Source organism: Sceloporus undulatus, chromosome 5, assembly GCF_019175285.1.
Source record: "Sceloporus undulatus isolate JIND9_A2432 ecotype Alabama chromosome 5, SceUnd_v1.1, whole genome shotgun sequence".
Classification (NCBI taxonomy): Eukaryota; Metazoa; Chordata; class Lepidosauria; order Squamata; family Phrynosomatidae; genus Sceloporus; species Sceloporus undulatus.
In genome coordinates this window covers 178,638,452-178,661,282 of record NC_056526.1, presented here as the reverse complement: position 1 = coordinate 178,661,282, position 22,831 = coordinate 178,638,452, and the positions used below count along the sequence as shown (strand labels likewise).

At 38.5% G+C, this 22,831-nt stretch overlaps 1 protein-coding gene across 9 annotated transcripts in view; it reads right to left on the bottom strand.

The window, feature by feature from the left end:
- Positions 1–22,831, bottom strand: part of MAPK10 (mitogen-activated protein kinase 10) — a 305,526-nt gene that overhangs the window by 108,369 nt on the left and 174,326 nt on the right. For 7 of the 9 annotated variants that reach the window (XM_042469418.1, XM_042469420.1, XM_042469416.1 and 4 more), the window contains one exon: positions 10,689–10,760. In XM_042469418.1, the coding sequence (XP_042325352.1) occupies positions 10,689–10,754 (66 nt within the window). In that variant the 5' untranslated portion in view covers positions 10,755–10,760. Of the gene's footprint in view, positions 1–10,661; positions 10,767–22,831 lie in introns of those variants that run through there. The other 2 variants (XM_042469422.1, XM_042469423.1) reach the window with 2 other exon arrangements.

The following is a 22,831-nucleotide window of genomic DNA, read 5'->3' as shown; positions in this document are numbered from 1 at the left end:
GCTGTGGCCTCCCTGTAGCTTGTACTATGAATGATCAAGCAAGAAAGGATGCAAGACAGAGAATTTTGGACATTGCTGCTCAAGAAGATATAGCCACACTCAGTAGGGTAGGCAATTTAAAATGGTTGAGCCAATACAAACGGTCCTTTCAAATGCCATCTTATCTAAAATACAGATCCCTAAACATCTCAGAGAGGCATTTACCCGAGCAAGATTCGACCAACTTGATACCATGGTAAGACATGGAAGATTCCAGGGTATCCCTTATAATGAACGAATTTGTATATGTGGGGATCATGAAATTGAGGATCTAGCACACATTTTGTTTAGATGTAATTTGTACCAAGCAGAAAGGGATCAATATCTTCATCCCTATATTAAACGAACAATATACTGGGATACCCACATCAGAACATCATACTTTATGAGTGGACAAGATTCAAAAATCTCTATTGCTACAGCTCGGTTCCTTCATAAAGCATCGCTGTTGAGATCTAGATATGTTGGAATGATTGGTGTTAATTGTAAGGGGGATGAACAGATTTGATGTATGTCGACGGATATTTTATGTTACTTCTGCCTCCCATTTCAATTCCAATTTTAATTCTGTTTTATTCCCTATGGTAACTATCTTACATACTACTGTTTAATTGTTAACTATTTTATTTTATCTGTTTACTAGTATATCCTTTAGCACATATTGTATATCTTTTAGATATATATACGCTGTAGACAAGTAGTGCATGTTCTGGTTCTGGTGCATGCTTAGGTTATGCATATGTATTTATATTGTATGGAGGTTTATTGCACCTAGTGCACTGTATTTACATTTTATATATAGCTGTGTGATACTGCTTTTTATTATGTTACTAGTATTTTGAAACGGCCCTTGGGCTACTCAATAAATTGTGTTGGGCCTACTGTCAGCTCAGATGGACATGTTAGAACTGTTCTTCTTTCTAAAGGAAATATAATTAATTGTGATGCCAATTCATGTGGCCAGCAAGAAGGTGAACCTTGATAAAGGGTTTTTTTAAAATTGTAATTCATACAAGCCATTTTAGGTCCATCTCTAGTAATGAATGGGGCAGTAGATTAAGGAATATTGCGCTAACCAGGCTACAAAAGTGATTCATAATTGTAATTATTCAGAAGCAACAGTAGCCACTGAATAATTAAAACCAGACAGCTATAGTTATAGTGATCTGTTTCCCTTACAGATTTTTTCAAACAGACCGGAACTGGTAAATATTAGTAAAGGCTAGGTCAGTGGAGGGCTCCCTATTCTGAAAACCGTACCACTGGATCAGTTATTATTTATATTATATTATCAGTTATTATTTGTGACCACAGAACCAAAGAGTATACTTATCAGGCTCCATCATCTTTCTGTCAGTACCTTTTCAAAAGGAATATTTGTTTAGTTATTTGCTACCACAAAAGGGTTTGGGAGGGAGGGTGGAAATATCTCCTAGGTATTCTGAATTATGAACACTGATTTCATATTCTCTTTCCCTTACAAAAACACACACAAAGAGAAACATATTTCCTTCAGTACACTGACAGATTTTGAAATTACTCTGGTTTTAGCAAACTGGAGCCAATATGATATAGTGGTTTGAGTGTTGGACTAAGATTCCAGGAGACTGGGGTTCGAATCCCCTCTCAGTCCCAGAAACCCACTGGATGATGCTAGACAAATCACACACTCTCAGCCACAAAGAAAGATAATGGTAAACCTTCTCGGAGCAAATCTTGCTAGACAGGTGCATATGGGGTTTCCTTGGCAAGTTTCTTTAGAGGGGGATTGCCATTGCCATCCTCTGAGGCTGAAGAGAGTGCGACTTGACCAAGGCCACCCAGTGGGTTTACATGGCTGAGCTGGGACTTAAAGCCTGATCTCCAGAGTTGTAGTCCAATGCTCAAACCAATACACCACACGGGCTCCATCACCCCTATTCCAGTCAAGATTAGGCTGTTATAATGAACTCAATGTGAGGTTGCCTTTGAAGACTGCTTGTCAATTTCAACTAGACCAAAATGCCAGAACCAACAGTTGTTGGGTGTGTGCTTTAAAGACTATGTATCACCAGCCTTGAACCTACTGCACTGGCTTCCAATTTGTTTCTGTACTCAACTGGTGCTACTTTTGACATACAAAGCCCTATATCACTTGGGATCAGGATATATGAAAGGCTTTTTCCCCCATATGAGCCTGCATAAATTTGAGATCCTCAGTGGAGGCCTCACTACATGTCCCATGAGCCTAGATTGTTGAGTACATGTGGCAGAACATTCTCATTAGCAGCACCTTGGCTATGGAACTCTCTCCCAGGAGACTGCTTTCATTTCTCTTGAGCTTCTGAGAGGCAGCCAAGAATACATTGTGGGTTTTTTATTCCTTTTACACTGTTTTGGTTTGTTTCTAAATAATGACTTTTCTGTTTGTGGCTATTACATTTGGGGACTCTGGCAGGCTGAGAGGCAATAACCAAAAACTCACATAAATAAATACTTTGACTTTAACTATGGTGACCTCCCATTCTGCCCTATCACTCTCAATGGTCACAAATCACCGCTTAGTATCAGGTAACTGAAGGGCCAGAGGCAAAAAAGTTGTCAAAGATCAAACAACAGATGAGACAAGATAGAGCCTCATGTATTTCTTATTCTAACAGAAAAATGAGACTGATAAACTGAGCTTGGAGCAAGATTTACATACACACAGATGGGTCCTTTGAGTTACATGATCCTGGCTGGAATCAAGAGCTGCACCTCTGGCTCTGTTCACTATATAGTTGGTGCTTTGGCATGCCATGCATTGATCTGATAGTTGACTTGGCCTGAGGTAGTACAGGAAGTAAGATGCCTGTCATCTACTACCTGGTCCCTTGGTATCTTACCAGTAGGTGGGGCAGTATGTTGCATATCCCAATGGAAGACTTAGAAGTCATCTTAGTGCAATGAACGCCTAATATGGAAGGAACCTCTGTGCCCTAACCTAGGTACATACAGAGCAGGCTTGCAGCCTTCTTCTTTCTCTTTCTCTTTTCCATTAGAAGAAGAAATGGGGGAGGGAAAGAATTAAGCATTTTTTGTCCACTATGTGATTCTTAATTTACCATAATGTTGTTAATTGCTTCCCTGAAATCATATTTTCTGTTTGAATAGACACATTTATTTGGGAGTTTCAAACATCCCTTCTAAATGAGCCACCTGTAATTAAGCAGAAATATCCTGCAGAGGGGCCATTCTCCTGCCGTAATGGCTAGTCAGCCTTCAAGCAAAGCAAAAACCAACTGACCTTGACAAGGTCAGTTTAAGCATTTTACTCACTAACTTCATTAGGTGTGGACATTAAATTGTTTTAAAACTTCAATGAGATTTTAAGAGACTTTCCACCTATTTCTTGGAAATATTTTCCTTGTGGCATCAAAGCATTGAGAGACATTATAGAAGGACATCACATCATGACCAAATGGGACTCCTAGCCTCATTTAGATAGAGGCCTGCCTTATGATCAATTTGTAACCACCCGTGGCCATCTGAAATGGGTTACTTACCTCAATTTTTGTTAAATACTACTTGATATGGGGTCCACCTCTTCCTACTCCCATGGATCACTGGTTTAAATTGTGAAATTCAGCCCTTACAACAGGAGTTGATATCCTCTGTAGCTCTGAGGCCTGATTTTCTCTTACCACGGACCCAAAAAAGGCTCACCACTGCTGTGGATTCAAAACTAGAATTTTGTGGGCCAGTTGTCTCTTGTTTCCAAGGTTAGTACCATTCCCTGACAGAGATGTAAAGAATATTCATTCCTTAACAAGGAAGGGCTTGTAAAAAACATTCTATCTAGACCATTGTCAGCTGCCACATTTTTCCCCTTTCAGGAGGAACAAAACCACCACCACTTCCCCCCCTGCTTTTACTTCATTTGCCATAACATTTGCTCAGTATTCAGCAGGGCTTTTTCAGGAGGATTTTTTATTATTATTATTAGAAGCCATAAAATGCAAAAAAGAAAAAAAAAGGGGGGGGGGGAATGTGCAAATCCTCTTGTAACTTCACTTATTAGTATGAAAATGTTTAAGATTTTCCATTCTCACATGCAAGAATAAAAAGATTCACATTCCTGTACCATGAAGCCTCCCAGAGCTACTACCAGACTTATAAATAAGTGTGCTTTCTCTCCAGTGAAGATAACATTAGTGGAAATGCCCATTCTTCATTTGACTTAGAGCAAGACTTTGAAAGGAAATAGGCAAAGTTTGTCAGCATTAGGACAATCCACAATCGGAAGAAGCTACAACTGATTAAATTCAGTAGAGTAGGAAAGAATTATGTTTATTTGTGTGAGAGGAGCATTTACAACCAATCATGTAGCTTTGGGAATTCAATCATCTTCTTTATGATTGTATAAAATCCTTCAAAGATGGTGCAGGAAGTATGTGGGATAAATAATGGAGCATGGAGACCTATAAAAACTCTAGAGTGGTTGATCGAAACTCAGGTGCCCTTCACTAACAGCAAATGCCATATGTATCCTGGATGTTGACATCTCCCCCTCTACACACTTGCCCAAAAAACAAAGAAAAGGAAAGAAGCAATAACAAGACACAAAATATTAACACATTGTTTGTGGACTTGGCTGTCTGCTAATTTCTCAGAATATGGAGTGATATAACATGGGGAGAAATTCACAGCTCAGTAGCAAAGCACATGCTTTGCACGAAAATAGCCACTGATTCAATCTCTGGCATCTCCAACAGGGGAAAAAAAGCAAGCAACTGGAATGTCCTTTGCTTGGAAATCCCTGGACATTGACTACCATTAAGAAGACATGAGTGGGAGCAGATGGATGAAACAGTCCAGTTTTATATAAGGCAGCATCAAATAAACTTTTCACTCCAAATTTCTTATTCTTGTATTTCTGAAAAGAGAATAGTGCTGATCGTTCTGGAGATGTCAGTTAGGGTATACTTCCTTTAGCTATGTAACTACTAGTTAAGATTCCCTAAAACACAAGTAAATTCAATAGTAAGTTTACAATACCATACTTTTTTATAAAAAAAATAAAAATAAAGTAAGGAGTATGCTGTAGGCTGGGCTCTGAACAGGAAGCACCAGATATGGACAAAGTACCCCTGGCAGACAAATATGAAATGCCACAACCGGCACCACTATCATGCAGCTCCTGGGTGATCCCTCAGCAAATGCAATGGTCTTATTTAATTTTTGAAACGACGACATATAACCATGGAATATGATTGTTGTTAAGTGCCCTCGATCCTGAATCATAACAACCCTGTGGATGAGACATCTCCAACCCCCACTGTCCTCCACTGCTCTGCTTAGGTAACGTAATTTCAGGCCCATATCATTTCATAATTGTCTTAAGGACCAGCCCTATCATTAGCTAGAGTGAAGTGGCTGCATCAGAAGATGGTGAATTCTTCTTTGGCAGTCTTTAAACAGAAGTTAGATTACTCTCAGGAGTACTTTGATAATGTGTTCTCCATGGCAGGGGTTGGACTAGATTGCCCCTGTGGTTTCTTCAACCTTATGATTCTATGAATCTTACCGCACAGGGAGTCCATGGAACGAGATGAGAACAGATCGGATGGGGACGGGAATAAGTGGGGGACAAGTGGGGGATACATTTTACTGCACACAGAACTCCCTCACTTGTTCTGTTCCCTTCCATTCCCAATCCGTCCCAGAGGAGGCGATTTTTGAGAACTGTTCTGAACAATTCTCAAAAATTGCCTCCTCTGGGATGGATTGGGATAGAAGGGAAGGGAACGGAACAAGTGAGGGACTTTCTGTGTGCAGTAAAATGCATCCCTCACTCATTCTGTTCTCTTCCTAGCTCCTTTTGGACCATTCTCGTCCCATGCCTGGAGCCCTATGCAGTAAGGTCCTATGATTCCTCATGAGGCAATGACGGAGCAACACTGAGAACACAAAGCTGTGTGTACCAAGTGTTCTAGAATGTGTTCCCCTAAACTATTATGCTGCTCACATGTTCAGGGGAGCACATCACCTGTCTGTAGGTTTGAAATAAAATTAATCTTCAAATTTTGTTCACTTTATATATGGAATGGAAGAAAGGACTGCCATGCCTTTCAGCATGATTAGTAAAAACGTATTGAGTCTGCCCTGCACTATTTGGTCTGTTATCTTTCCTTTTTTAAAAAACAACCCTGGTTGGAATAATTTCATAAAGTAGGATGGGAAGTGTCCCACTGACTAGATAAATAATAGTATTCCTCTGAGTTTCAAATTATGCTTCACTACACTAAACTTTATATTTTTATTGCTTTGTACAGTAACCAGTGCTCCAGTGCCATTAAATAAGTGTTATGGGGAGAAAAATAGGAGTTGATGAAAAATAGTGTGATTGATGAGGTAGCCAGATGGTAAAGTATGCAGAACAATCATTATGAATCTAGGAGAATGTCCTTGTTAACACAGCAAAAGAAGAATGGCCAACTTTAAGTACTGAGCCAAAACAATTTTATCTAGCCCCTGATGGTGTTACCAGATTCCAATCAAGTCACAATAAAAAGTTGGCCTGAAGTTTTCTTTGTAAGGATGCTCTGTTTCCAAAATTATTCCATTCTAAAATTTAATGTAGGGTGGTAATCATGCAGCCATCCAGTTGTTGTTAGACTGCAACTCTCAGCACTAGCTAGCAAAGTCAATGGTGAAGAATAAAGGGAGTTACAATCCATTTGTAAATTACATTTGAAGAGCATAACTACTTCTTTGATGTCATACGTCTTTTCTTGTTACATATTCAGTGCCTCAAACTGACAATGATTTGTTGACTTTATTGGAGTCTGTCTACTTACGGAGCCTGCCTAAATAAATATGCACAAATTGGAAGAGTTTTCACAATACCACATATAACTGAGAACAAAGCTCCCAAGCATCATAAGGATGGTATGAAGGTACACTTTCCCAAAGCTTAGAGATTTAGATGCATTCAGCCTAAGACCACACCCATGGTATTCTCAGTACCATGAAAGAGAAAAATTGAGGCTAAATTGTGAATATTTCTGAAAATTTATCTTTCTGTATCTATGTACCTGTTGACCCAATTATCTGGATCTTATCTGCTATGAAATTTACTTGATCCAATGAAAAGCAGTGTTAGAGCCGAATAAGCAACAATCTGAACAGTGAATTGCTGACCTAGACTTCCTAGGAGAGTCTATGAAGTGGAATGGGAAGAGTGGGAGAGAAACAGCAAAAAAAGAGATTAAGAAAAAAGTGTGGGTAAATATGTATGTGAATTTCGTGCAGCATTAAGCCCCAGATTTCAAATAGTATCTGAAAACTGCAGTTTTCAAATACTTTCCCATAGCAGGAAGAAAATTGATAATTTATTCTTTGCTGTCTTTGAGAACAAAGTTAGCAATGAATTACAGCACTATTTTTAACCAGTGGATGTAAAAATCAATGATATAAACTTAGAAATGAAACGAAAACAACTCATATTACCGCAATCCTCTGGACGATTAATGTAGGCAACTACCTTGGTCATTTCAATAGCCATTAAGTGGATGTTGATGGAACGGATACAGAGAGTGAAAGATAAAACATCTAGTTGTAACACAGAAGAGTCCTACTAAGTTAATGCACTTTACATGAATAATGTGCAACATTACATGAGACTCTTCCATCTTAATGGAGAAGAGACAGACTGGCCAGGCCTAACAGATCTTTCTTTAGTTAGTTAGCTATTAGAGAAGCACCCAGGGGAATAAAGCCATGGACTCTCACAGCTCATGCAGCAGAAAAATCATTGAGAAGATTAATCAAATAACTTGTGATGATCATCTGGGGATTTATGGAGGGTCTCCAAAATGTCACCCATTTTTTTTAAAAAAAATTAAAAATCTAAACACATCTTGAACATTCACTCTGGTAGAATTAAGACACAGGTCACATAACTTTTGATCACAACTTAATGAACATCTTCCCCAACCTTGGAAGGCCCAGAATAATACCCAATTATGAAGAAAAACAAATGGCAATTCTTTCACAGCTGAACTAAGTTTTGTGCCATGACCAAAATGCAAATTAACTGGTGATACTCCCTGAAAATATAAAGACAGGATGCCAGAAACCTTGTATGTAGCTCAGACTTCTTCATGAGGTGTCACACTTTGAATTCCAGAACAATTAATCTGTAATGCATAATATGTACATCCAAGCAATCCATATCTTTCTTCAAACCTCCCAACCTGCAGCATATTCATCTGTAGGATATTAACTTGCCCAAGACTCCCAAGTAATTTTGAGAACTAAAGGATTCTAATCTGCATCTGAAATAGTACCAACAATCATATAAGAATTAAGTGACATTACTGTGTGTTTGAGAAGCATCCCAGATTTGAAGGACTGAGAATTACAGGGCAAAATCTAATAATTTTAACCCATGTTATTTGCTACTATGTTTTTAAAAAAAGCTTCACTTTTTCTGTATTAAGAGCAGTCTTGATGTTATGCACCTTCAAATCAACTCTGATTTATGACCACTTATGGTTGTCTTAGTAAGATTTATTTGCCATCACCTTCCTCTAAGTCTCAGAGAAGGTGGCTGGCTCATGGTCACCAACTGGTTTTTCAGTTGGGTTAGAATGCAATCTATGGCTGCTTAGGGTCACAGTCTGGCACTCGTCACTACAACACCCATGTTTTCACAGGAGCACCGTTATCTCCATTTTGATTTTGCCCTTTCCTATCAGTTCTTCTGGTTGTAGTAACCGAATTCTTTAAAGATGATACCTATTAGATTAGTATCACATCACAAATTTCATCACTGCTTTCAGGATATCTCTGTGAATGCTACATTTACTGGCTTTGCACCAAACTACAAAAATCGATGATGAGACTGAAAGGTCCCATACTGTTCCCTGCATATAAAAACAAATAGCAAAACCCATTTTCACCTAGATAATGGAAAAAGCCTTTTCAGAGGTAGACTATCACTGTGCTAAACACGTACTCATGCTAACAGGCATTCCCTGCAACTAACCAGCAAAACCAAGATCTGAACAACTTCACACTCTTTCCTTAACTGCTCAGCTTATTGAAATTCATTTTGGAGCTCCAGAATTTAACCTATTGGGGCTTCTATTCTCAAGGGCAATTAATTCTACAAAACTAGCTGAATGAGGGCTGCTTCACATTATAGCCTACACAAAGATGCCAGTCTTCAAACACTTTCCATGTTGTAGCACTCAGTGCTGGAGATAACATCTATGTATTCACAATGACTTGTACCAAGCTACTGCACATTGAGCCTCCGCACCAAGCTGCCAGGAACTTGTAGAGCTAAAATGGAAATACTTTATTTTTAATGCATATTAATGTGTATGGGAGCCTTTTCCAGATAAAAGGCTTTCAGCAATTATAAAGTGATTTAACCAAAGAGCCAGCATGGTGTAGTGATTTGAATCTGGAGGACCAGGGTTTGAATATTCATTTAGCCATGGAAACCCACTGGGGACCTTGCACAAGTCATACTCTCTCAGCCTTAGAGAAAGGCAATACCTCTGAACAAATCTTGGCTATTACATCTCATGATAGGTTTGTCTAAATAGGATATAACTTGAAGGGACACAGCAACAATGACAAAATAATCAAACAAACAAATTACAAAATAATAAAATAGAAAATGTGTAAATAAAACTTTAAATAATATTGGATTCATTATTGTTACAAGAGAATATAAACAAATAACAATTTAATAGGTATAAATAAATAAATAAAAATTGGATCAGAAGAATAGACAAAGAAATCCAGATGCAGAATTAATCTGCACCAAGGCATGACAAAAAATGGCTTTTTAATCATGTCAGGATGCTAACAAAGAACAGGGCAATGAGTAGGTAACTCCATGATATAGCAAAGAATCTACAAAAACAAAGCACACATTTCCAATAGTATTGGAAAGGAAGGAAGAATTATGTTGGTGATCTCAGCTGGTAAGCAGGTTCACTGGGAAGGAAGCAGTCCTTTTAATGCCTTGTTTCCAGGCCATTTTGGACTTCAAAACATAACCAGCCATTCCACTTAGCCTTTGAAACAAACCAGACATTCATGCACTATGGACAGAATCATAGAATTATAGGGTTGGAAAGGACCACAAAAGCCATCTAATCCACCCCCTGCCATGCTTAGTTTCTGTCTTACTTTCCTCTACATATCTACATTTGTAGATAAGCAGAGTAGGTTCATTTGGTCCCCTTCCCATTTTTCTCTGCAGAGGGAGAGACAGAGATATAAACAGGTACCCTACATCACAGGTTCTCAGAGCTGCATACATATATTTGAATTTTGAAATTTCAGTTTTTTTCTGTTGAATTTATGAATAAAATGATGACTTTTGGAACATTCTTTTTTAAAAAATGAAGTAAATGAAATTCTGTCCCATGGAAAACTGCAGTCCCATATATCTGTAGGAACCTAAACTGAGAAATGCTGCTTTAGGCCACGTACATGTCAAATATTCTCATTCAGCTTCTCATAATTTCATATGGAAGACTCTATACATCCATCAGTAAGGTTCTGCTGTAATTTAGTGCTACTAATAAATCTACTGTAATATTAACCATAAAATATGGAAGTACAAGTATATACTGTACCTTGTTTTACCTGTAAGGAACACACACCTGACAAAAGGCAATCTTCACATCCAGGGTAGGTTCACCGCAGTAGTATAAGAAATGGCGGCTCATAAATACCTGAAATTCAAGGAAAAGCAGTATGAGTGTCTGCCATTTTTGTCCTGGAATTATGATTATATTAGTGCCTGTACATAAATTGTATATCTTCAAAATGGTTGCTGCCAAAATAGCAAGGGAGATACAATGCCAGAAAATTCTCAGTATAGGAAATTTCAGGTTTTAGAGGCCAATATTGGGGATTCTTCCAGCCGAAAGTCTTCTGCTAAAGTAGTAATGATACAAATCACATGCATCACCCAAATTATGGAAGAACCTGCAGTAGCCTTACAGCTAAGGCTTTCACATTATCCTCATGGGAAACACTGATCATAACTCAACATTATATCATACATTATCATCATGTAAATCCCACATGATCATAACAAAAGGCATACACCCCAAAATACCTCCAAACAGACAACTAAAACCAAACAAATAACAGAGAGCAAGAATATTGGGAGCAGGACTGGAAATGCAAAATACTGTAGTATAAAAATAGGACTTGGGGTGATACATTAAATCCAACAGATACCTTACTGTAATGAAATGGGGATGAAAAGAATAATTAAAAAAATGTGGAAAATGTTGTTCCTGCATGACAAAACAACCCTGACAAGAAGAATCTGGACTAAAAATATTCAGAGTTTTGGTGCAGAAAAGATTACTGCTGCCCTGCATAGAAAATTATGTTTTCTGTCACACACACACATTTTGCACAGAATAAGCCCTGAACTACAAATAGTCTTTCTTGCAGCAGAAGGAAAATTGCCAAATTATTCATTGTGTCCCATGATAACAAAGTGAAGAATTACACCCCTCTACTTCTTGATGGGGCTTATTGAGGCTTGATAAAGTACTTACTAGAAACTTCTCAAGGAGTTTCCAGTACTGCTTAAGAGGGTTTGTCCCATGAGAGGAAATCTTTGTCACTCTGATGTTATCTAGCTGATTCAGTCATGGTGCCATAGATCTCTCAATCTTTTTATAGCATATAGAAGAGCTGTCTGGCTGCTGAAACTGATGGCAAGATTTTCTATTGATTTCTCCTAGCTCATAACCATCACCGGGACAAATTCTTTGGGATGGAAGAATCTATTGCATCTGTTCCCCTACGGAATAAAGCTGCTTTAGCCAACATTGAACCTTTCAGATTTTTGGACTACATCTCCAATAAATCCTGAAGAATGGCCTTGAGACATGCTGCAGAATGCTGGCAGAGAGTGATTCTGAATTTTAGTTTCATCTTTTGGGGGGGGGGGGATTCCAGAAAGGCAGCCAGAGTAAGTTGAATCACATGGGACTCCTTGTTGTTTTAACTAAAATGGTCATGTTTTATTTATGCAAAATTTAACATGTAAGGGGATATGAGAGCCAGTGTGGTGTAGTGGTTTGAGTGCGGGATTATGATTCTGGATCGCAGGGTTCAAATCCCAGCTCTACCATAGAAACCTACTGCGTGACCCTGGGCAGGTCACACACTCTCAACCTCATCAGAGGAGGGAAGGCCAAACCCTCTCAAAAGAAACTTGTGCCAAAAAAAAAAGCCTTAGAATTGCCATAAATTGGAAATGACTTTAAAGGCATTAGTTTACACATTGTAAACTGCTTAGAGAGTGCTTAAGTGCACTAATAAGCAGTATAGAAATATATTTGCTATTGCTATTGCTAAAGCGCACAACAACAACACAAGAAGATAAAATAAAAAAATAGAATCATACAAAAGTTCTAATCCTATATCCATAGCATTATTAGAGATTAATAGATAAAAGAAATATGGTTAAGTATCTGATAGAATTACTTCTGGTAGAATTTTCTTCCAAATACAAACTAAGTCCAACCCCCCCCCCCCCCCCAAAATGATCATGAACACCTGCATTCTAAAGTTCCCTTCCTGGGAAATAAATTTCATATTTCAGTGCTACAGCATCTAGTGAAGACAAGTGGCTCCCATATAAATAGGTTGGTAAAGCGCCTCTGCATTTAATTCTGAACTTTAAAGTCAAAGGTGCAGAGTTTACTTTGGGAACAGTACTTTGGGCAGGACCTTTAAAATTCAGACTACACCTATAGATTCACCATTCCCTGACACATAATTCAGTAGTTGCAGCTCAGAGCACCTGCTTGCATGCAGAATATCCCACATTCATACTCTTGAATATGTATGAGGTGGTAGGAAAGATCTGTTCCATCTGAGATCTTTTTCTAAACATGTACTGCTAGTCAAACACAATAACAAGCTATCTGGACAAATAACCTGACCTATAAAGCAATTAACTTGGTTCCTACAATGGAAGCCAGCATGGCATGCACAGTCGTTTCTTCCAACTTTGCCCCACCATTTACCTGAGTAGGTAAATAAATCAGAATGGGAGTGTTTTCTGTGACATCCAATCCCCTATACTGGTGTGTCCAAACAAATCAATATAATAAACCAGCTTTAAACTAGAGATTGTTGTTGGCTTGTCATTCTAGCTTGTTTGAGCACACTTAACCACGAAGTTCAGATACGGTGCAAAGTTATCAACTTCTTAGGCTGCATCTGCACTGCAGAAATAACTGTCATGGCTCAGTGCTATGGAATTATGGGAATTGTAGTTTTGTGAGACATTTAGTATTCTCCATCAGAGAGCTTTGGTGCCCCAACAAACTATAATTCCCAGAATTCCATAGCACTGAGCCAAGGCAGTTAAAATGGTGTCAAACTGCATTATTTCTTCAGTGCGGCTGCAGTCATAGCTTGCTTAACCACTCATTTGATGCAAAAATCAAAGCATGAACTAAGAGGTTGCATGTGCAAACGTGTGCAAGCATGTAGCACATTCAGACTATGTCTTATTATTTTTATTGGTTATTAATTACTTACATATTTCATTCATATGCTACCTTTCTCCCACAGTGGGACCAAGATCACTCCTAGACAAAGTCAATTAAAATAAAACCTTCATTAGTCTTTTTCATCAGATTAAGTCTACAAAAGCTTATGCCACCAAACTCCCTTTCCATATCAGTCCCAAATGTGCTACCAGATACCTCTGCATACAGATCCTGACTAACACAGCTATATCTTTGAGTTGTGATCTGTGTTGATGATGGAGAGATTACTGAAACAAATGAAACAATGGAATTTCAAAGTATGTAAATAAGAAATTAGCATGTGAAGTTGCTTTTTGACCAAGTCTACTCACTGGTCCATCCAGCCTAGTACTGGTCATTTGACTGCTGGGTAAAATGCTCCTTCTCTATGATGCCTTAACTTGAGATGCCAAGGAATGAACATGGGATTTGCATGTGTTCTGTGACTGGTCTGGGAGTCTCTTCTGGCTTTTGGAATTCCATTAGGTATTGCCCACATAATTTCATGCACAGTAGGATGACTGCAAGAACTAGAAACTTGATTGGTTTTATGGGAAAAGAGGGGAGAAAGATGCATTAAGATGTATATAAAGGCACATCAAGCAAGGACTCTTGACTTGGCATTACATGGAAAGGCAGTCAGGGTCTTTCAAGACTATTTGATTTCAATGTCCATTTCAAAGACTGCTTTGCTTATTTCTTAAAAGTTGTAACTGCAGAAGCAAGTGCTATCCAGCCATCACTCCAGCATGGAGGTTTTCTTTGTGGTCTTGTATTTCAAAATAAACCAGTGCAAGATTTTGCACAACACTATCATTTCCCCACTCTGTATGAATGGCAATACTGTTGCCTGACCACCATGGCATAGGTGGAGGGGGGAGACTCCCACTGTGATCTCATCCTAAAATGCACATGTGTTCAATTTTTAATGAATGGATTATAACCTTGTTCCAAAAAGCAAACAAATGACCTTTTCAGCCTTAGCTCAGATTGCTGTCTCATTGCTCAGTGACTCACTATAGAAGCCTCCTACACTGGAGATGGTTTGATTATTTTTTGCATCTTATCTTTTTTTATAAAAAAAGCTTTTAATATTAATCAGAACCTCTATGGTTTCTGGAAACCTATCAGATAATTATGTCCTCTCACTACAGGGGCACTGAGATCTAAGACCTATTAAGCAGACCTAGGATGGTGTTACTGAAGCATCATCATAATATCAAAAGGCTGTGATTCACACAACATCTTTCAAAATCATTGAGTCGGAGGCAGAATGAAACAGGGTAAATGGAAAATGAGAAATGCCTTCTTCAGGGAATTTCTTGAGGGATACATTCTGCACATTGTACACTGTGAGCATTGGGTGACCATTAATAATCATGTATGGTTCTTACTTTTCCTCAATACGATGAATGAGTGATTAGCTACTCCAAAGAGAATGATAAACTAGCCTGCTTTATCCCCAGCCAGAACACATGCTAATATTGCCTTGTCCATGCAGTTATTAAATATTCCCATTTTATATACAGACACCAAACCTATCCTCTGAATGTTGGTCTTTATGTAGCTAAAATGGTGCAGAATGGGTAACAGGGAGATGCCAATTTAGTTGTGATCCATGAGACTCAATCCAAATTTTAAGGGAATTCTCCATGGTCAAGCATCTTGTTCCTCCAAAACAGGTTGAACATTTGGATGGCTTCTATAAAGGTCAAACTAAAACCCAGTGGGTTTATTACCCCACCAGCCTAGGAGCCGTAAGCCGTTTGATCCCACACCAAGAGAAAGGCAAGATAATAAGATAGGTAGGTAGGTAGGCAGGCAGGCAGGCAGGCAGGCAGGCAGATGGAAACTAGACAAGATCCTGAAATGTAAAGATATATCATTGAATACTAGTGTCAGAATTACCCGTGTCATCCTATTTCCAATTTCTGTGTATGTATTCTGCCATACCCTCAGGACTCAGATACAGTCAGTGAGACAGAGGGGCATGATGAAGTAGAGGCCAAAGTGTGGGACAGAGGGCCCAGCCACTGAGATAGTGGGCTCTGCCACTGAACCAGAAAGCCAAGAAACTGTCAACTGCATGACAGCTTCAGAACAGCAAGATACAGAGCTCATAGTACCTACTGTAGCAGATCATTGGAGACAGAAAGGCCAAACATAGGTCAGATGCCCATTAATCAGAGACCAACCATAAGCCTAGAACCAACCATAAATTCTGGCACCATTCTCAAGCAACTGGTTGCTCACAACCAACCTTTCCTAGTGGCTACAGAACCAGACCTTTATAACATGGTTGTGAAAGCTGGACAGTGAGGAAAGCCAATAGGAAGAAAATCAACTCATAAGAAATGTGGTGCTGGAGAAGAGCTCTGTGGATACCTTGGAGTGCTAAAAAGACAAATAAATGGGTCCTAGAACAAACCAAGCCTGAATTATCCCTAGAAGCTAAGATAGCTAAACTGAGGCTGTTGTACTTTGGACATATCATGAGAAGACATGACTCACTAGAAAAGAAAATGATTTTTGGTGGGTTTTTCAGGCTGTGTGGCCATGTTCTAGAAGAGTTTCTTCCTGATGTTTCGCCAGCATCTGTGGCTGGCATCTTCAGAAAATGCTTGCCTGGAAAATGTGGGTGTATATATACTGTGTGAGCCTGGGAATGCAGAAGTGATTTGCATGTGTATTGTTCTGTGCTGATGAAAATGATGGTTTGGAGGTTTTTAAACAGACATTTGTTGGGGTGCTTTGACTGTGTATGGCAGGGGGTTGGACTGGATGGCCCTTGTGGTAGAAGGTAGTAGGAAAAGAGGAAAACCACACTGCAGATAGACTCAACCAAGGAAACAATGGCTCTGAGTCTGTGACTCATTTATAGTAAAAAATATCTTCCCTTTGGGTGGTTGTTTGTCTTCATTCCTCTGGATTTTTCTGGATCTGGCAGCCCTTCTGATGTTTGAGCTAGAATAACCATTAGCTTTTAGAGCGTTTGCCCACGATACAAATAAAAATAAATAAATAAATTGGCATGTGTTATTCATGTACTAAACCAGAAAGATTACAATGTTTCTAATTTCTTAGAATTAAACAACAAATGCAAGCTTGAGATGAAGAGGAAGAGAAAAACCTTTCATTATCCTCATTATCGTCCCACCCTTTCAATGTGGGAGTCCAGCTGCCTTGGGTTCCTTCTGGGAGAAAGGTGGCATACAAATGAAATAAATAAATACATAAATAAAAATAAGGCAGCTTACAACCGTAAAAAGAAATATAGCTATAAACTCACAACATACAAAAATTCCAAGATCATTTTAGTATGAAAAAAAAATTAAAATCAGTTGAAGCATAAACCATTAAAACAAAAATTTAGCAAAAATACAAGGTCTGTTTCCCCTGAAAAAAAAATCAGTGCTCAAAGGCTTGCCATTGCAGAAAGATAGTAAGGATGTAACCTATTTGGGAAGAGCCAGAGAACAGACATGGAAAAGGCCATCTCTTTTGATCCCACCACGTGTCCTTTTTAGGTTGGTGGAACAGGCAGAAGACCCTCAGCAGAAGATCTCAAAACAAGGGCAGGTTCATATGGGAGGATTCAATCCTTCCAATAATAATAAGAGTAAAATCTTTGTACTTTACACGGTGGAATGTTACCGGATGACTTATGTGTAATTATATTGTTTTGCTGGAAAAAGCTTTTGTATACACATGGGATTTTGTTTTTTTGTTTGAAACCTGAAAATGGTCTCGTGATTAATACATACCACCAGCTGTAACATTTGTAGGGTTTATTTGTATACTTTTAACCTCAGCACCAACCTGATTAGTTCAGTAAAAAAAATTTATTAACAAAGGATTATGTCAATGATTATATTTGGCTTTTCCTACCTTGTTTAACAGCATTAAAAATTAGTTCACATTTCTCAAATGACTCTAAAGTGGCTCTTTAAATTATTTTTGGAATAAGTGGGCAAAGATATCCAACTATCTGTCCCCATTCACACTACTACTACCCTTCCTTCCCATCCAGTCCAATTCCTTCCCATCCAATCCAAGAAAGGAATTATAGTTCTAAATATTGTAAAAAGCCAGCTAAATCATCATAACCTCAGACATATCATCATCATCATCATGACCACCACCACCAATATCATGAGTTGACACCTATTTAAGTTAAAGCACACTGGAAAGAATAAATCTGGTAAAATGTACACTGATTGTTTGTTTGTTTGTTTGATTGATTAATTAATTAATTAATTCTACCCACAATTGATTTGCCAGATTTATTACATCAGAAGAAGTTTCCTTTGGGAAATAAGCTGGCATCAGTCAGAGCAAGCACCACTGAACAAAGTGATATATATTTCTAAGTAAACGTTCATATTATGGGACTTTGCAGCAAGTGTACTCAAGACTATAGTATCAGTTACTGTTGACACTTACTACTATTTTTTTTTTTTAAAAAATCTACACATCCACACATCACAAACACATGCACACAGGCAGTTAATATGAACAAGGCTGTCTTATCATAGTATATTTATGCTTAGTTATTAATTGAGATCTAGAGACATAAAAATATTCAAAATTATACCTTCCCAAGTTGAAAAAACAGACTTCCCAACCTTTGGGAAACTCTGTTGGGAAGAACAATATATTAGCATGAATTCTGTATTTGGCATCCAAAAGTGTTGTGCAGCAATTATTCTGCTCCAAATAATGTGGGAGAGTTTGCAACAAACCTTCCACCTCAATTTTCTGAACAGAAAATTGATTTCCTGCACAGAATCCCCCCCCCCCCCCGTGGATGGAAAACAGCTTTTCACACATTAAGCACGTCATTTTCTCTGCAGAATACTTGCAGTGCGACATTTCAAGATGTTCTCGTATGGGAGAAATCTGTAGAGGTATATTCATTTTCTCCCACTGCTAGGAGAAAACTATTTTAATTATTTGTCCTCGCATGCAAGGATGAAACAGTTGAAGAATTACATCTTTTAGCTTCTTTTTGATAAAAGATTTCATTTTAAGCAAGACAAAGGTTCAGATACTTCCAGTAAAATATGGCTATCATCCACCAGTATTTAACCCCTGCAGCACAGTTTCAACAAAGCAGAAGGCAGAGCCATCTTTTATTTTGTAACTCTACCACAATCTAAACACAATGGAAGGTGATGACATGGTATTAGAGGGAAATGTTTATCACTTCCAAGAAGGCTTCTTGTGGCACCAAGTGTAAACTTTGAGAAACACAAGTTTCTTATAAATCACACAGGAGTCTCTTTCTTTTGCTCATAGTAAAAGGGCCTTGTGATTAAAAAACATAGAACACTGCAGCCAGGGCTTTCATAATTTCATATACATTCCTGCTGAGAAAATGTATGACATCCTGAGGGAAAAAATCAATTAAAAATTCCTGTTCCCCAGATAAATGTCAGTGGCAAAGCTGCCTAGAGATATGTAATGAGCCACAGCAAGAATCTGTGTTTAATATAGTTGCAAACAATCTGACTCTTTCAAATGAGCTTATAGCTTTAGTTTTGTTGGCCTTCAATCTATCCATGGTGATAGAAAATAGGTGCAAATGGAACTCAAACTATGCAACTATGAGTATGAAAAATCATTGCTATAGGCATGCAGTATTATACACAAGTACCTCTGTGAACTTTATTTAACAGTCATCCAAATTAAACTTACCCTCTAGTATTTCATTAATATATAATTTCTTTTATTTTCTTGCTAAATGACCGTCAGTAACAGATGGGAGAGCAAAATAACATTTTCAAATGGTACCAAAGTCAACCCTGTCAAAGAATGATGCTAAAAGCAGAACTTGAAAAGTTATTGGCCATTAGGTGAAGAATTCTGGGACTTGTGGTCTATGCATCTACCCTATTTTATTTCATTGGTCTTCAACTGGAAGGCTGAAATCCAGCATATGATGCAGGATTGCAATGTAATATTCTAGACCACAGGGTGGCAAAGTGCAGCTCATGGCCCATATGTGGCCCCAAGACCTCATTTGCAGCCCCTGAAGCCTCCACTAATTCTCCCAAACTTCCTCCTCTTTTTTTTTTTTTTTTTAAAGTCAGTGTGATTTTCAGGCATTTCTGCCTCCCAAAATTGTGCCATGCCTCAGAATATGAAAACAAACAAACAAACAAAAACCAACCCAGCCCCATATAGAAAGCACCCAGAATGCCACCGCACCTCCTAATACCTCTATTTTTGTTAGCATCCTTCTCAATATGGTGACAGCAAATGATATGACACAACTTCCAGTTGCCATTTAGGGAAGGACTCAGATGAAGATAAATGGGTTTGATAGAACTATCCAGGGGGTGAGCCTGAAGGGGGTGTTGGGGGGGGGACTGACCTCAGCTGCAATGCAGTTGCTCACCTCTGTTCTAGAGGTACAGTGGGCATGTCTCACTTAAAGCTGAGACATGCCCATCAATGCATCTATTCTGGTCCCCGTTATTATTATTATTATTATTATTAACCTTTATTTATGAAGCGCTGTATTAGTTTGAAGATAATTTCTCCTTTTCATATACTCACTTAGACTTCTGAAATTGTGTCATTCTATTAGGCAAAAGAAGGACATATCAGAAGACCACTGAAAGCTCTCAAACTATATAATTTGGTGAGACTGAGATTATTGACTTCCTTCAGTTCACAGAACAGCTATCATACTTTTTGAAAATGTATTGTAAAAAATTGTGCTACTATCCATGGTCCTGAATGCAATTCTTATCACACTGGATGTGTGTGTGTGTGTGTGTGTGTGTGTGCATGCATGTGTGTGTGTGTATTCATACACACTAAACCACTTTGTAAGTTAGACAACTGAAACTCTAGTCATATTTCCATCCTCCTGCAGAAAATCTACAACTAGATTACCCTAAGAGACAAAGCCTATCCATCTGCCTAAATAACTGACTCTGTTATCAGCTACTGGTTACTGGTTTCCTACAAGCAAAATCTACCCACCTAGAGAACCCTGGAGGAATGAAGACCAAGACTTTTATTTTCTGCCTTGTTTTATGTGTACATCCTTCAGATATTTAAATATTGTTACCATGCCTTAGCCACCATGGCACTACTTTTCCACAATAATGGGACTGCATGCCCCTGTGATGCAAGTGGCTATGCAGACAGTAGCAATGCTGATAGTTGGTTTTCCCATGTCAGACAGGCTTTTTGCTGAGGAGCCAATCTACCTACATTACTGCAATACACTCTTATAGTGCTGCAATTCAACTTTTACTGTTCTGGCTGCCTCCTGTTGCATTCTGAAGTTTGTAGTTCAGTGAAGCCTAAGAGCCTAAGAGCTCTCTGGCTGAGAATTCTAAATGCCCTTCTTTAAACTGCAAACCTCAGAATACAACAGGAGGCAGCCAGAGCAGTTAAAGTGGAATAGCAGCTCTATAAGAGTGTAGTGTGGCAATCTAGTAAATGTGCCAAACAGCTGTTGGACAGCAGCAGTAGTGGAGGTGGGGTGCCACTGGCAGAGGATCATGCAGAGACAATGCCAGCAAAACCATAGTTAATACTTAGGAAATATATTCAGAATAGCTGTGTTGGCCACATACCAAAGTACAATAACATCCTAAATCCACTAAACAGTGCTTTTGCATTAGGAAAATTTTAGGTGCTGTTTTGGTAAAACATGCCAAATGTAGTCCTAATTCTTTTTTAATAAAATATTTTACCTTTGTTGGAGGTAGAAACCTCCAAGCTAACACTTGTTAGTACTGAACAGGAGGACTCCTTTGAAATGTCTTTCACTATGAAAATCCTGTGATAACACAGTCCAAAATGAAACAGAAGATAGTGTCCATAGGTGACCCTTTAGATCAGAAGACATTCAACCATCTACTGGAGTACAGCAGAGGACAACTATATGTAGTGCTGTGGCTAATGATGCAACTGGAACTAAGCCAAAAGGATGTTCAGCAACTGATGTGTTAAGAAGAGAAAGGAAGGTCTGAAGCTGCACAACACATATTGTAATAACATGGAATGTGAAAAGTTTGAATCAGTGAAGTTAGACATTTTAAATTAGAAAATGGAACATATAAACAGTGCAATGTTTCCAGTGAGCAAATGAAAATGAACAGGAATGGGACATGCTGAGTCAGTGTTTTGCTTAGGTCTATTTTCCATCTTTTAATCCATGTGAGTTGTCTGCAAAGGTGAGTTCCAAAACAGGGCAGGGTCATTCTTTCAGCCCATGCAGACAGCTCCTAAATCTCTAAATTTAATCAGGATCATTTTGCAATGAGCCATATTTGAGGAAGTTTTAATGGGGGCCCATTTTATTGGTTTCCCCTTAAAGCTGACAGTTCTTTCTACCTCCTTTTGGCCTTGAACTGCCATTTAAGTTGAAGGCAAGACTGAAAACTTTCTTAAGGCATAAAAATCTCATCATTTCTTCAAGGGATACTGTAACATGTTGTGCATATCCAATAAAAGAAAAACTTTAGAGTAATTATTTGCAGGGTTATTACAGGTAGCTTGGGAATTAAAGGGGATTTCCAGTACATTGGTAACATAATGCAGTAGAAAAAATAGATTGCGGGGTGGAAAACAGGGCCATAAAGATCAATGGTTGTTTTGCAACACTGACTGCAATCGCATGGAGACTGCACCCTAAGTATGCTTTAATGAAGGACTGCGAGAGAACCCTTTTGCAATAAATAGGAGGATAATTGCTTTTTCCAAGGTCAAGTGCTATTTTGGGTACCAATATTATCATCCACAACATGCTAAAGGATGTCCTAAACAAAGGTTTCAGAAAATCCAGTAGGCTTTTCCTGCCCCAGAACAGGAAAGGTGGACACAAAAAGTATCACTGCCTGGAGATGCTACTGTTGCTTCAGAAAGTGATACCCAAGAGCCATGTGCTCTTTATTCAGCTAAGGATCTTGAAAGTCTAGTCTAGAGGTTAAAAAAAATTGTCTCGGCCAGGAAAACCAAAAAATGTAGAAGACTTCTTAAGTATCGCCAACATGAAAATCCCCTTTTTGTCTTCAGTTCTGATAGAATCTTGGTATGGATCTATCTTTATTCTGTGAATAGGATATGGGTTGGATTAGATTTTTATCCCATACCCAGAGAGGTCAAGGCAAGGCAAATTTCATCTGCACAATAGCCTTTTGAGATAGAGTGATCTAAGTCAAAGCCTCTAGATGCAAAATTGATCACTGGTTCCACTGAAGTGTTTATATGCA